We start from the raw sequence: 12495 nt of genomic DNA, 5'->3' as shown, positions 1-12495 counted from the left end.
AAAAGTTGAAATGGGGGAAAATCAGGTCTGAATAACTACCAGTTGAGTCAATTATCAGACTGTGTTGATATTAACCAAAAGTTATTGTACACCAGCCACATTAATTACTTCTTGATATGCGAATGTAGTGTAATGAAGCATACTAAGGAGGAAAACTGTATGGTACCAGGCTCTCCTGTAATGCATTCCTTCACTGTTAAGATCAAGTTGGCGTGCTTGATATTGTTAATGATCCTGACCAGGAATGTGTCTTTCTTGACACCTTATCTGCTGAGTTTGAAATGCACTCCTTGTCATTAGTTGCTTTTATATTGATGTCATTTTAATTCAGATTCTAGGAAACTGGCATCGATGAGCTGGCTCCTAGTGTTTATGCTACTAAATTTGGTTCCTTTAGTGCTCGATTCTTCAATCCAGGTTTTCATGTTTCTCTTCCTACCATTGAAAGCTTCCTTAAAACATACCTCTTCGTTCATACCTTCAAACTTCTCTCCTTGAATGTTTTGTTGCCTTCCAAACCCATACCCATCTTTTCAGCAACTTGCTATTTGAATCTGTCCAATCAGATTTCCACCCATGCCACAGCACAGTAATAGCCTAACCAAAGTCACAATGACCATGACAGTTTTGCATTATCGCTGCTTGTCCTCCTTGACCTCTCTGCAGACTTTTGACAGTTGACCATCCTCCTCCAATGCCTCCTCCTTCTGCTCATTGGGACTGCCCTCGCTTAGTTGCACTCTTACCTATCCGAACATAGCCAGAACATCTCCAGCAATAGTTTTTGCTCTCATCCCTGCACCATTTACGTCCAGCGTCTCAAGGATTTATCCATGACCACCTCCTTTTCCTCATCTTCATGCTACCCTTTAGTGACATCACCCACAAACATGGGATCAGCTTCAACCTGCACTCTGACATCCAGATCTACCTCTCTTGACCCTTACGCTGTCTGTGAGGTTAGACTGCTTGCCTGATCTCTAGTCTTGAATGAGCCGTAATTTTCCTCTTGCTAAACATTGGTAAGATCATTGTCTTTGGCCCCCTCCACAAACCTTTTTATCCATGGCACCAATTCCATTCCCCTCCTTGCCCACTGTTTGCCATCTTGGCATTCTTTTTGACTCCAAGATGAGCTTCTGACCCCATATCCTTTCCATCAATAAGACCGCCTACTTCCACCTCCACCAGTGCCTCAGCTCATCTGCTGCTGTAACTCTCATTTATCACCTCCAGAGTTGATTCTTCCATTGCTCTCCTGGCCGGTCTCCCATCCTCCATACTCTGTAAATTCGGGTTATCCAAAACTCTGCTGCCCATATCGTATTTTTTTATTCATTCATGGGATGTGGGCGTCGGTGGCAAGGCTAGCATTTATTGCCCATCCCTAATTGCATTTCAGAAGGTGGTGGTGGTGAGCCGCTTTCTTGAACCGCTGCAATCCGTGTGGTGAAGGCACCCCCACGGTGCTGTTAGGTAGGGAGTTCCAGGATTTTGACCCAGCAACCATGAAGGAACAGCGATTATATTTCCAAATCACAATGGTGTGTGACTTGGAGGGGAACGTGCAGGTGGTGGTGTTCCCATGCGTCTGCTGCCCTTGTCCGTTTGGGAGGTGCTGTCGAAGAAGCCTTGGCGAGTTGCTGCAGTGCATCTTGTAGATGGCACACGCTGCAGCTACAGTGCACCGGTGGTGGAGGGAGTGATTGTTTAAGGTGGTGGATGGGGTGCCATTCAAGTGAGCTGCTTTGTCCTGGATGGTGTTGAGCTTCTTGAGTGTTGTTGGAGCTGCACTCATCCAGGCAAGTGGAAAGTATTCCATCATACTCCTGACTTGTGCCTTTGTAGATGGTGTAAAGGCTTTAGGGAATCACTCACTGCAGAATACGCAGCTTCTGACCTGCTCTTGTAGCCACAGTATTTATGTGGCTGGCCCAGTTAAGTTTCTGGTCATTGGTGACCCCCCCAGGATGTTGATGGTAGGGGATTTGGTGATGGTAATGCTGTTGGATGTCAAGGGGAGGTGGTTAGACTCTCTCTTGTTGGAGCTGGTCATTGCCTGGCACTTGACTGGCGGGAATGTTACTTGCCACTTATCAACCCAATCCTGAATGTTGTCCAGGTCTTGCTGCATGCGGGCATGGACTGCTTCATTACCTGCACCAAGTCCAAACTCACCCATTACTCCAGTCCTTGCTGATCAACATTGACTCCTGGCCCTCCAATGCCTCCAATTTAAAACTTGCATCCTCGTGTTTAAATCTCATCATGGTCTTGCCCCTCCTTATCTCTGTAGCCTCCTCTAACACAACATTCTCACCCTCGAACTCATTCCTCCCTCCCCTCCCCCCCCCCCCTCCCCAAACCAATCCCTTCACTCCACAATTGACAGTTGCATCTTCAGCTGCCTAGGCCTGACACTCCGGAATTCCTTCCCTAAATTTGTCTGCCTGTCCATCTTCCTCTCCTCCTTTTAAGACCCTGCTTAAAACAACCTCTTTCACCAAACTTTTGGTCACCTCTGCTAATATATACTTTGGCTTGGCATTGATTTTTTTTGCATTACGCCTCAAGCATCTTGAGACGCCTTTATACATTAAAGGCGCTTTATAAATGCAAGTTATTGTTTCATGCTTGATAGTCTTTAGCATCTTTATATCTAATGAGAATCCATATAGGTATTGTGGTGGTTGTGTTATTGGTCCTCCCAATACCTTGTTTCAAAAAAAAAGCTCTGATTTAATAATTGCTGGATTACATTCACCAGCATTGCCATTAAAGCAATTGATGGGTGCAGGTCCTTGTGAGAAATGTTAGCAAAGCACGGTCTTCAAGTAGAAACATTGTCTTTTTGTGATGTGAAGAAGTGGCTGAAGTGAAACGTGGAAAATTATACCCGATGTAAATGTAGATATTGGTGAGTTCATAATGTACTTGCATTTTAAAAATATCTTTTCTGTCGGTAAGTAATGCACACAGTGGTGCATATGTATTATTTCAATTGCTTTTATTCTCCTGCACTGTCAAAGGAAAGCACTGTATTTGATTTCAGTTTTCTACATGTGAAGTAATTGCCCGCAGCATGTGTTCTTCGAGAGCCAGGTGTCTTGCTGGGAATTATGGAAATCCTTGAGATTTCCTTGTCTCTCTTGTTGTGGTTGCTTCATTATGAATTTCACGGTTAACCTTTCAGATTGGACAGCTGGTTTTTAAAGGGATGAAGCGACTGAACCGCATCCAGTCAATAGTATTTGAGACGGCTTACAACACAAATGAGAACATGCTGATCTGTGCACCCACTGGAGCTGGGAAAACTAACATTGCCATGCTTACTGTTCTGCATGAAATCCGTCAGCATATTCAGCAAGGAGTTATCCGAAAGGATGAGTTCAAGGTACGGATTTAATGAAGCAAAGACAAATTTTTATCTGGGAAGAGTTTTTTGAAAAAAAATTATTGATTTATGTTTCTAGAACAGACATGTTTTCAAGACCTTATCAGTTATGTGGCAATGCTGGTATTTGACTTTATATATTAATACAAAATATATACTATAACTTGAAACGTTTTAAATTCAATGTGCCAATATATTCGATTCTGAACCCAAGCCAGTTTTCGTAATAATAGAGCTAAATGAATAAAGTCATTGCCTTTTAAACAGCTACATTCTGAGCCAATAAGGACAACCACTTTCCATACATCACCATTAAAGTTTTTCAGCTTAGCTGACCAGAACCATATTTCACAATAAAGTGCGATTTGTATAGATTTATGAGACAAATAACATTGAGATTTTCTACGTGTTTATCAACCAAATTTTCCTTCACTACAGATTGTATACGTCGCTCCAATGAAGGCCTTAGCTGCTGAGATGACAAATTACTTTAGCAAGCGCCTGGAGCCACTGGGTATCCTGGTGAAGGAGCTTACTGGTGACATGCAGTTGACCAAAGGGGAAATTTTACGGACTCAGGTATGTCCAGAAGTCCATCACATCCAAATGCTAACTTGGTGTAAATTGTTGCCTAAATTGATCTTGCTGACAAGTCTGCCACTTACATTTGGGCAAAGCTGCATTTTATTCTGAGGGATTTAATGGTTCTGTGAATTCAGTTATGTTTAGCTAAAACTTTCCTTACAATACTTTTCTAGAGAAGTAGAAAAGGAAAAATACATATGCATTTGGATTCAATGTTCTGTCACTTTTAAATATTTTTGCTATGTAAGTAAAAGCCTTACTTGCAACAGGCCGATAGTTCTACAATTAGAAAATCAATATCATACTAAATATTTGTACAATGCTAAGCTACCTTATCTAACCAAACCATTTATACCTTCATGTATGATTGCAATTTAATTGAATTAATTAAAAACCTTTATGACGAGAGCTGTGTGCTACTTTTCTTGCACTCCCCAGCTTCACTCTGAAGGAAAATTATTTTTTTCTGCCACTTTTATAGTCCTTTTCTCTAACACCTTGAGGCCCCATTGGTTTTGTTCCAATTATGTTCAAACCATGCTGGACCAATATGCTGATTTACGCCCATTTTATGTTTGTCCATATGCTAATGAGATTGGCAGGAAATTTGAGGGTGACTTGACACTGGCAGAATGGGCGCGGGAATGGGTGTAATTTCGGGTCCAACTTCTGGGTTGTGCCCATGCTGGAAATTCCAGGCCATAATTAACTAAGTTCCATTGTTTGGCCTCTGAAAGAATGTCTCGTCTCACAGTGTAATTACCATTTGTCTGCCTACCAATTCACTAACCCCTTTTAGGCAAGATTTTTCTAAAAAAAAATGCACCTTTAATGTGGCTTCTGTTCACGTCCTTTCTGTGAAAAATTGGTGAAAGAATCCTGAACCATGACAGTGATCCTTGGGAGTTGTGAAGTGTGAGAGTATTGCTTTTGAACTTCTCTTTCCAGATTTTATATAGAAATGGTTGGAACTAATTTCTAACCTTTGTTTTACCTTTTTTTCTAGCACATTGAATAGTTGAATTGAAATCATTTTAGTTCAGTAAGAATTGAGAGAGAGCAGTATTTTTCAAGTATTCAGTTAATATGGAATTTTAATAGAACCTTGGGCTGGCGGCAGAGATGTTTTTTAAAATGTTTTTTTTTATCTCCAGAGGATAGAAGTAGTTTCAGCTGCTACCCTTTGTTGTTAGTCTTGGTCTATGGTGTGCACAGAACTTTACTGCCAGTGCTCTTATGTAGTATAAATATATGATTCATTAAAAGGCCCAATAAAATGCCTTTTCAGAGCCCACAGCTTGCTGAAATATATCAGTCTGAACCTCACAATATACTTTTAACATTGTTACTTGAGGTAGCAAAATTGCTATGATACGCTTTTTTAAAAAAATGGCCGCATTAAAATAGTAAACTATGCCTGGATTTATATTGGCTGATGCTTTGAAAGGTACTACAAAAAAATGAGGTTAACCCAGGGTGAATTTTCTGAGATCAGTGCTGGTGGGTGGGGCTGTGCATGCAGCAGCCAGCTTATTGGAAAATTGTGGATACACTACCCACTGTTTTCTGTCCATTGATTTCAATGAATAGAAAATTGCTGACCATGCACCTACAATTTTCCACTAGGCTGCCCACTACGTATGAGGTCCCGCCAGTGCCACGGGCTTGGAAAATTTCATCCCATGTCAATTTTAGGTTCTAATTTCAAAGAACAGAACTGTTCTGTTATATTATCTGTTTTAAGTGTGCAATACCTGCTGCACCAGTAGATGGTGCTATGATAGTTATTTTTAATGTCCAATATCACACAAGATTGGAAGCTATCAAAATAATTTTCAATGGGCCCGCCAAAGTGGTCTATTCTGCTGCACTCTGCTACCAGCCAGTAATCCTGCCATCAGGTTCCGCTCCGGACCCCTCACTGGAGTTTTGGCTGGGCCCTTTGAACTCTATTTGAAATAAAAGATCCTATCTTCCTTGCTAAATGGCTGCAGTAGTCATCTGTTTCCAGTCTTTGCTTCACAGCTGTAACAAAGACAAGAATATGAGCAGGATAACAAAACTTTGCAGCTTTCATTTCCACGAAACTGAGTGGAGGGAGTTTCACTATTGATGCCAATACTGCATGCTGAAAATAGAAAAATGTTTTGTTCCCTCGCACTGACATTCCTATTCTTGATGAAAGCAAAAATCAACAAAAAAGTGTCTGAATCTTGTTCTTGCCTCTGCCCCTCGCTTCCTAACAATAACACACACTTATGTTGTGACTTTATAAGAGCTCAGTGTCATTGGAAGTTCAAAGTGATGTATTAGCCCTGAACTTTGGACTTAATCTTGACCAGAGACAATCTATGGTCAGTTCACGGTTAGTGGATTTTCCACAAACATCAGGAAGATTTCTGATCCAAGGCCAATGCCAGTTGTGCTGTCGAGCTATTTTTGGCAGGTCTTGAGATTCACAACTTGCTCTTGTACACAAAGGCGCATTCCCGCCTACTGCCACTCAATGGCACACCATGTGAGTACAAAACCAGCAACCACTAAAACTATCAAGGCAATTTAGCAATATGGATGATTGCCTTGATGTGTTCTGTCAGCTGATTGACTTTCGACTTTCAAATTGCGCTAAGGGGGCTATATTTCCCACTGGTGTTTGAGATTCACATTCTCTAGAATTAAAGATATCCTGTTATGCTTTTCTAGTTACTTATAAGACTAACTGTACACAGACTGTTTTCCCACTCAGTTGCGTTCTCTTTGAACTGCAGGTTCATTAGTCTTAACATGATTAGCGGATAAAAAAGGCTCCTAATTAATAGCCACATGAATCCAGGATATAAAATGCAACTGGATAAGTTGGGTAAAAAATAGGCAACACAAACTTCAAGAGGTGTAATGTCAGGGAGGTATTGAGTGGATACCTGCAGAAGTCAGTGCTTTGATCTCTACTTCTAGTCTACATTAATGACCTGAATACCAGAACCATCTGTAAGGTTGCCAATGTTGTGATGGCACTAAAATATGGAGAGCAGTAGTGACAACGTCCAGCAGAAAATGTGCAGAATGAGTTAGTTTGGTTATGCAATTGGACAGGCAAATGAAATTGAATGGTGATATATATCCCGTAGGTCACAAAATGGGTGTCAAAAATTGCAGGTATAGTGGTAGCATAGAGAGCAGGAAGAAGTATTATCATAGAACCAAAGAAGCTTATTGCACAGAATAAGGCCATTTTGCCTGTCATGTCTGTGCCCAATCTTTGCTAGAACTCTCTAAAACCAACCTCACTGCCCTGCTGTCTCCCCACAGTCTGATATCTTCCTTGCTTCAAATATATATCTACTTTTCCCTTAAAAGATACAAGTACACCCTGTAGCAAACATTTTTTGCTTTAATAACTGCACAAAACAAATTTCTCTATCTCTCGCACACAGTTGTAAACTGACTGCAATTTAAATAAAGCTGCAGGTTGGAATCTTGGCTTAAATCTTCCTTGGGTATCCGTTTTTTTTTTTGGCAGCAGCATGGCCTGGATGTTAGGCAGGATCTCCCAATAACTTGTTCAACTCTACGTTGCGGATGGCAAGCTCCTGATCTTCATGTTGTCATGGGCGGCTTTGCCCGCCAGCTCCACGATCTCGGCGGTCAGGGTACTTGAGAACAGCAGCCAGCTAGACAGGAGCTCCGGCCCTGACGTGTTCAGTGTAGTTACCCTTGCGCAATAGCCTCTGAATACAGCCAAAAGGGAACTGGGGACCCACTCTGCATGAACGAGTCTTCCATCCAGTTTTACCGCGACCAGACATCTTACTGTTTTAGCTCTCAGTAACTGTTCAACTGGAGTTCACAAATCGTGACCGTGAAGACCGTGACCCCCAGGCCGAGGTTAGTATGTTTGTTTCTCAATTGCCAGAGCAATGTCATATTCCGAGACCAGAATGGGAAGTGCTGTGCACATTCCCACACCACTTAGGGACTCGAGGCGCCGGGCGCCCGCTCTGTGCAGGTCAGAGTGGAGCTACACGGAAGGAACATTCTCATCCTTGTTTTCATATCTCTCCATGACCTCGCCCCTCCCTATCTCTAACATCCCCCAGCCCAACAACCCTCAGATCCCTGCGCTCCTCCAATTCTGGCCCCTCCGATTTTCATAGCTCCACCATTGGCAGCCGTGCCTTCAGCTGCCTAGACCCGAAGCCCTGGAATTCCCACCTTAAGCCTCTCCTCCTCTCTCTTTCTCCTCCTTTAAAATGCTTCTTAAAACCTACCTCTTTGATCAAGCTTTTGGTCACCTGTCCTAATATCTCCTTATGTGACTTGGTGTCAAATTTTATTTGATAATGCTCCTGTGAAGCGCCTTGTGATGTTCTATTATGCTAAATGCGCTATATAAATGCAAGTTGTTGTTGATTACTGAAATAGCACTACCATGTTATATCGGCCATCGCGTATAACTGGCAAATTGCATTCTCACAAACACGCCCGCTATAAGCAGTGGGGACTGTGTAAGTTTTACATACTGCATATTATCTGAAACAATCACTTGTTAGTACATTCTATGATTGATTGCTGAACATTTCAGATTCCTATGTTGATGTAACTGAATTCATTTTGAGTTGGGCTTTTGAGTTCAAAATATTGTACTGTAATTGTATGATTAAGTTGAAAGATTTGTGTTTATATTGCACCTTATTACAACTCAGTGCTTCACATGCAGTGAATTACTTTGAAGCCCAGCTATTGTTAGGAATTGTGACACTCATTTTGAGCATAACAATCAGATAAATGACTATTTAACCTGTTTTTGATGGTGTTGGTATGTTGGGCAGGATACTGGAAGAACTTGAATTGAACTGTGGTACCTTGGAGCAGGTAGACTGTGATACTGGTTTTATATCTCATCTGAAGGCACCAACACTTGTATGCAGTCCCTTCTCAGTACTACATTGAAGGGTCAGCCTATCTTGCATACTAGTGGAGTAGCTTGAATCCACAACTTTTGACTCCAGCTTGAGAAGGAATGTTCCAGAGTACATAGTTTCGGTAGAAAACTATTATCATTGCTTGTGGGGAGAAGGCTAAAACACATAGTTTAATATAACTTTGCAAAAATTCATAACTTAGCCAATTCTGTCATTGATATGAAATAGATTTGTTCTATAGGGTAGCCATTTCAATTTGGGATGATATGCTAATCAGTGCAAATCAGATTTAGGAAAACCACTTCAAAATGGATTAATTTAAAACTGCAATCACTTGATGCAGGTTTAGTTCTGTGATCCATCAAAGCAGGCATCTAACACTTATATGGTCTGTATACATTTTGTTTTCCTACTTAGCCTTCTCTTCTACTTCTTTATGTGCCTTCTCTCCTCTCCACCCCGACCAGATCAATTAGTGTTGTTGCCATTCATGACGTGCATGCGATTCCTCAATTTTGAAATTGTTTTTTTTTAAATAAACTTTGGTGAGGTTTTTAAATTAAGAGTTGCTGTTCAAAGATAGCAGCCTACAAAACTCAAAGCTGATGAATAGCTTTACAAAAGCTGACATAGTCTCCAAAATGCTGACAGCTCAAAAAAAACAGCCCACAACTCAATCATAGAATTATAGAAAGGTTACATCAGGGAAGGAGGCCATTCAGCCTGTCATGTCCACGCTGGCTCTATGCCAGCTAGTCCCACTCTCCTGCCCTATCCCTGTAGCCCTGAATTTTTTTTCCTTTCAAGTACTTATCTAGTTCCCTTTTTAAGGCCATGATTGAATCTGCCTCCACTACCCCCTTGGGCAGTGCATTCCAGATCCTAACCACTCGCTGTGTAAAAAAAATTTTCCTAGTCACCTTGGGCAACCTATGACCAAGGCCACTGCTTCAAGACAACTGAATAAGTTAAATTACATTTATTGCATTGACTTTCTGGATTTTATTAGTGTTTTTAGATCATGGTCCACAATTCAGTTTGTTTTCTGTGAAAACAAGCCTGTGTGACATACAAAAAATGATTACAATAGGAATGTAGTGGGATGTGAACTTCTAGAGGGAAGGAAATACAGCTGATGGAATATTGGATATGACATCAATAGCCTCCTCAATTGGGGGATGTATGGTATCCTGCTTTCACTACCAACATAATCTGCGACTTTGTCACTGCTTGTTTATCATACCAACTCTAGTTAGAGTTCTTCTAGTTTTATGTTTTTGGATTTAACGATGGTGATTAACTGTTGTAGCAATTAAAGGATCCTGCTTTTAGACCGAGCTAATCACTGTTCACAGTCAACTAAATCTCCTCTGTTGCAACTGGGTTGCTTGCTATTGCAATCAGCATGTGACAAACTGATTATTGTATGCACTTCATCAGGATTTTGAAAAAGCATGCTGCTGCTAAAGTGCTCTCTCCTGGTGAGATGGTGGAACTGAGGATAAGAAGTATCAACGGTCTCCACACACACACATATATATATATATGTATATATATATGTATATTTTCACCTGGATTCATATATATATATATATATATATATATATATATATGAATCCAGGTGAAAATCCATGGGCAAAAATTATAAGTCACAGTTCACTTATTGGTTACGTAGACTTTTTTTCTGTACTTTTAAAATTCTTTCTCAGATCGGTTATATAAATATTTTTCTTTTTGGTGGTTTCGTAAACTTGTCCATTCTCTGGTGAAAATCCATTTTTGGGGGAAACAAAAAAAAGTTTTGGAAAAATTTAAAATCTTTTAATCAGTGAAGTTTGGTTCAAAGTGAACAATATAGATGAATAACTTCATTATATAAAATTGAGGACTTCTTAAAAAATCTGCCTTGTACAATGCTTTCATTGTAATGTCATCATTGTTCTACAGTCCATGGTAGCACATTTGGACAAAATATGACCATGGACTTAATTGTCTCCTGTGCTGAAATTATGATTTTTCTGCAAAAATGACATTTCCCCCAAGTCTCTAATAATGTCTTTTTAATGAGTTTGTACCATTTATACCTGGTAACTGGAACTATCTGAAGCTTCTGCCAGATTTTGAATTTGTCTTGTAACCATGCTTGGTTTCTGTATATATAAATGAAATTTACCGCACTACTTGCTAATGTATGTTAAATTGCTTTTGGAAATGACACATTTGAAAATGCATCTTTCTTTTAAAAAAAAAATTGGAATTTTACTGGGTAAGACTTTTTTTCCCCCAGCCCTCTGGTAATTGAAAGCCTTCATCCCTAACCTAACTGTAATTTGCTGAATCATGCATAAAATTGCCTAATGATGAACAATAAAAGCTCATTTGTGGCTTGAGTATTATGCTTATTACAATCCAGGTGAAGTGCAGTGAGACATTTAATTTTAAATGTGGAGTGAATTAATATGTCGCAGCAGAAACTCTCAAGCCAACAAGTTGCTTGCACTGCCCTAGAGACCGCTAACCATTGGTAGTTGTCAGTACTGATTAACAATACCATGGGTAGTGATTGAAACTGAAAATGCTGCATCAGGATAAGAGTTGGGATTAAGTTCAGAGATCAACATCAACATGTTCTTTTTACTCTTTGATACATCTGCGATTGGGAACCTCCAAAACTAAAGACCACACAGGCTAATGCTTTTAAGGACAAGGTAGAATTTTATATTAGCACTATTTTTATACTTGAGCACGCAACATTCTGCTAGGAATTTGGTTCTTAGCCCTCATTAAAATAGCAAGCTACAGAAAATGATGCCTTGAGAAGATACCATGGGAACCAATGAATATAATAAAGACTGGGACATAAAACAGTGAAAACAGTCTCTTGCATAACAGTGTACAATCAAATAAAATAATCTAAGCCATGAACAATTCTGATTTGATGTGCCCTCAGATATCACCTGAGACTGTACATCATTAATCAGTTGGTATGTACTCGCTGATGCACAATTTTTAAAACAAGTTTTTATATTTTCAGTTGCAGTAAGAGAGAGAACAAGAGAGACAAATCATGTACTCATTGGCTGGAATATCTGTCCAACGGACTGACCCAACGTCATCCTGTTGCATGTGTATTGTTTGGCTGAGTAGGCTTGTTGGACAAAGCGTATCCAAGAGATGTCTGACATCACGTAGTTGGAAACTAAAAAGTGGCTTGCATTCCTGGTTCTCCCACATATGTATGATGATAAAAACTTTTTTTTGTAAGTTCTTGCAAGGTAATTATGACTAACTACTGAAGTACCCAAAGCACACTTTAGCCCATGAGTATCCAAGCTTTTTGCTTTCTGGGCCACTTAGATACATACCATGAAATCTCACTGGTCACATGTGAAGTTTAAATACGTGCACCCATTAATTTGCATATATCTCAAGTTGCTGATATAAACAGATCTTGGTTTTATGATTTATCCACCAATGATGAATTTCTGTTTCTATTGTTACCACTCAAAAACACTCCCAATTTAACCACCTTTATTCCATCTAGCTTTCTATGTACAATTAACTTTGTATTATCCTTCAAGTGTTAAAGCTTTC

General features: G+C 40.1%; 1 protein-coding gene across 2 annotated transcripts in view; it reads left to right on the top strand.

Moving 5' to 3' along the window:
- The window catches only part of ascc3 (activating signal cointegrator 1 complex subunit 3), a 599461-nt gene that overhangs the window by 101133 nt on the left and 485833 nt on the right, over window positions 1-12495 (top strand). For both annotated transcript variants that reach the window (XM_067984949.1, XM_067984950.1), the window contains exons 9-10: window positions 3194-3394; window positions 3833-3973. In XM_067984949.1, coding sequence (XP_067841050.1) covers window positions 3194-3394; window positions 3833-3973 — 342 coding nt within the window. The remainder of the gene's footprint in view (window positions 1-3193; window positions 3395-3832; window positions 3974-12495) is intronic.

Source organism: Heptranchias perlo, chromosome 5 (genome assembly GCF_035084215.1).
Source record: "Heptranchias perlo isolate sHepPer1 chromosome 5, sHepPer1.hap1, whole genome shotgun sequence".
NCBI lineage: Eukaryota > Metazoa > Chordata > Chondrichthyes > Hexanchiformes > Hexanchidae > Heptranchias > Heptranchias perlo.
This window is presented reverse-complemented; position numbering and strand designations above follow the sequence as displayed.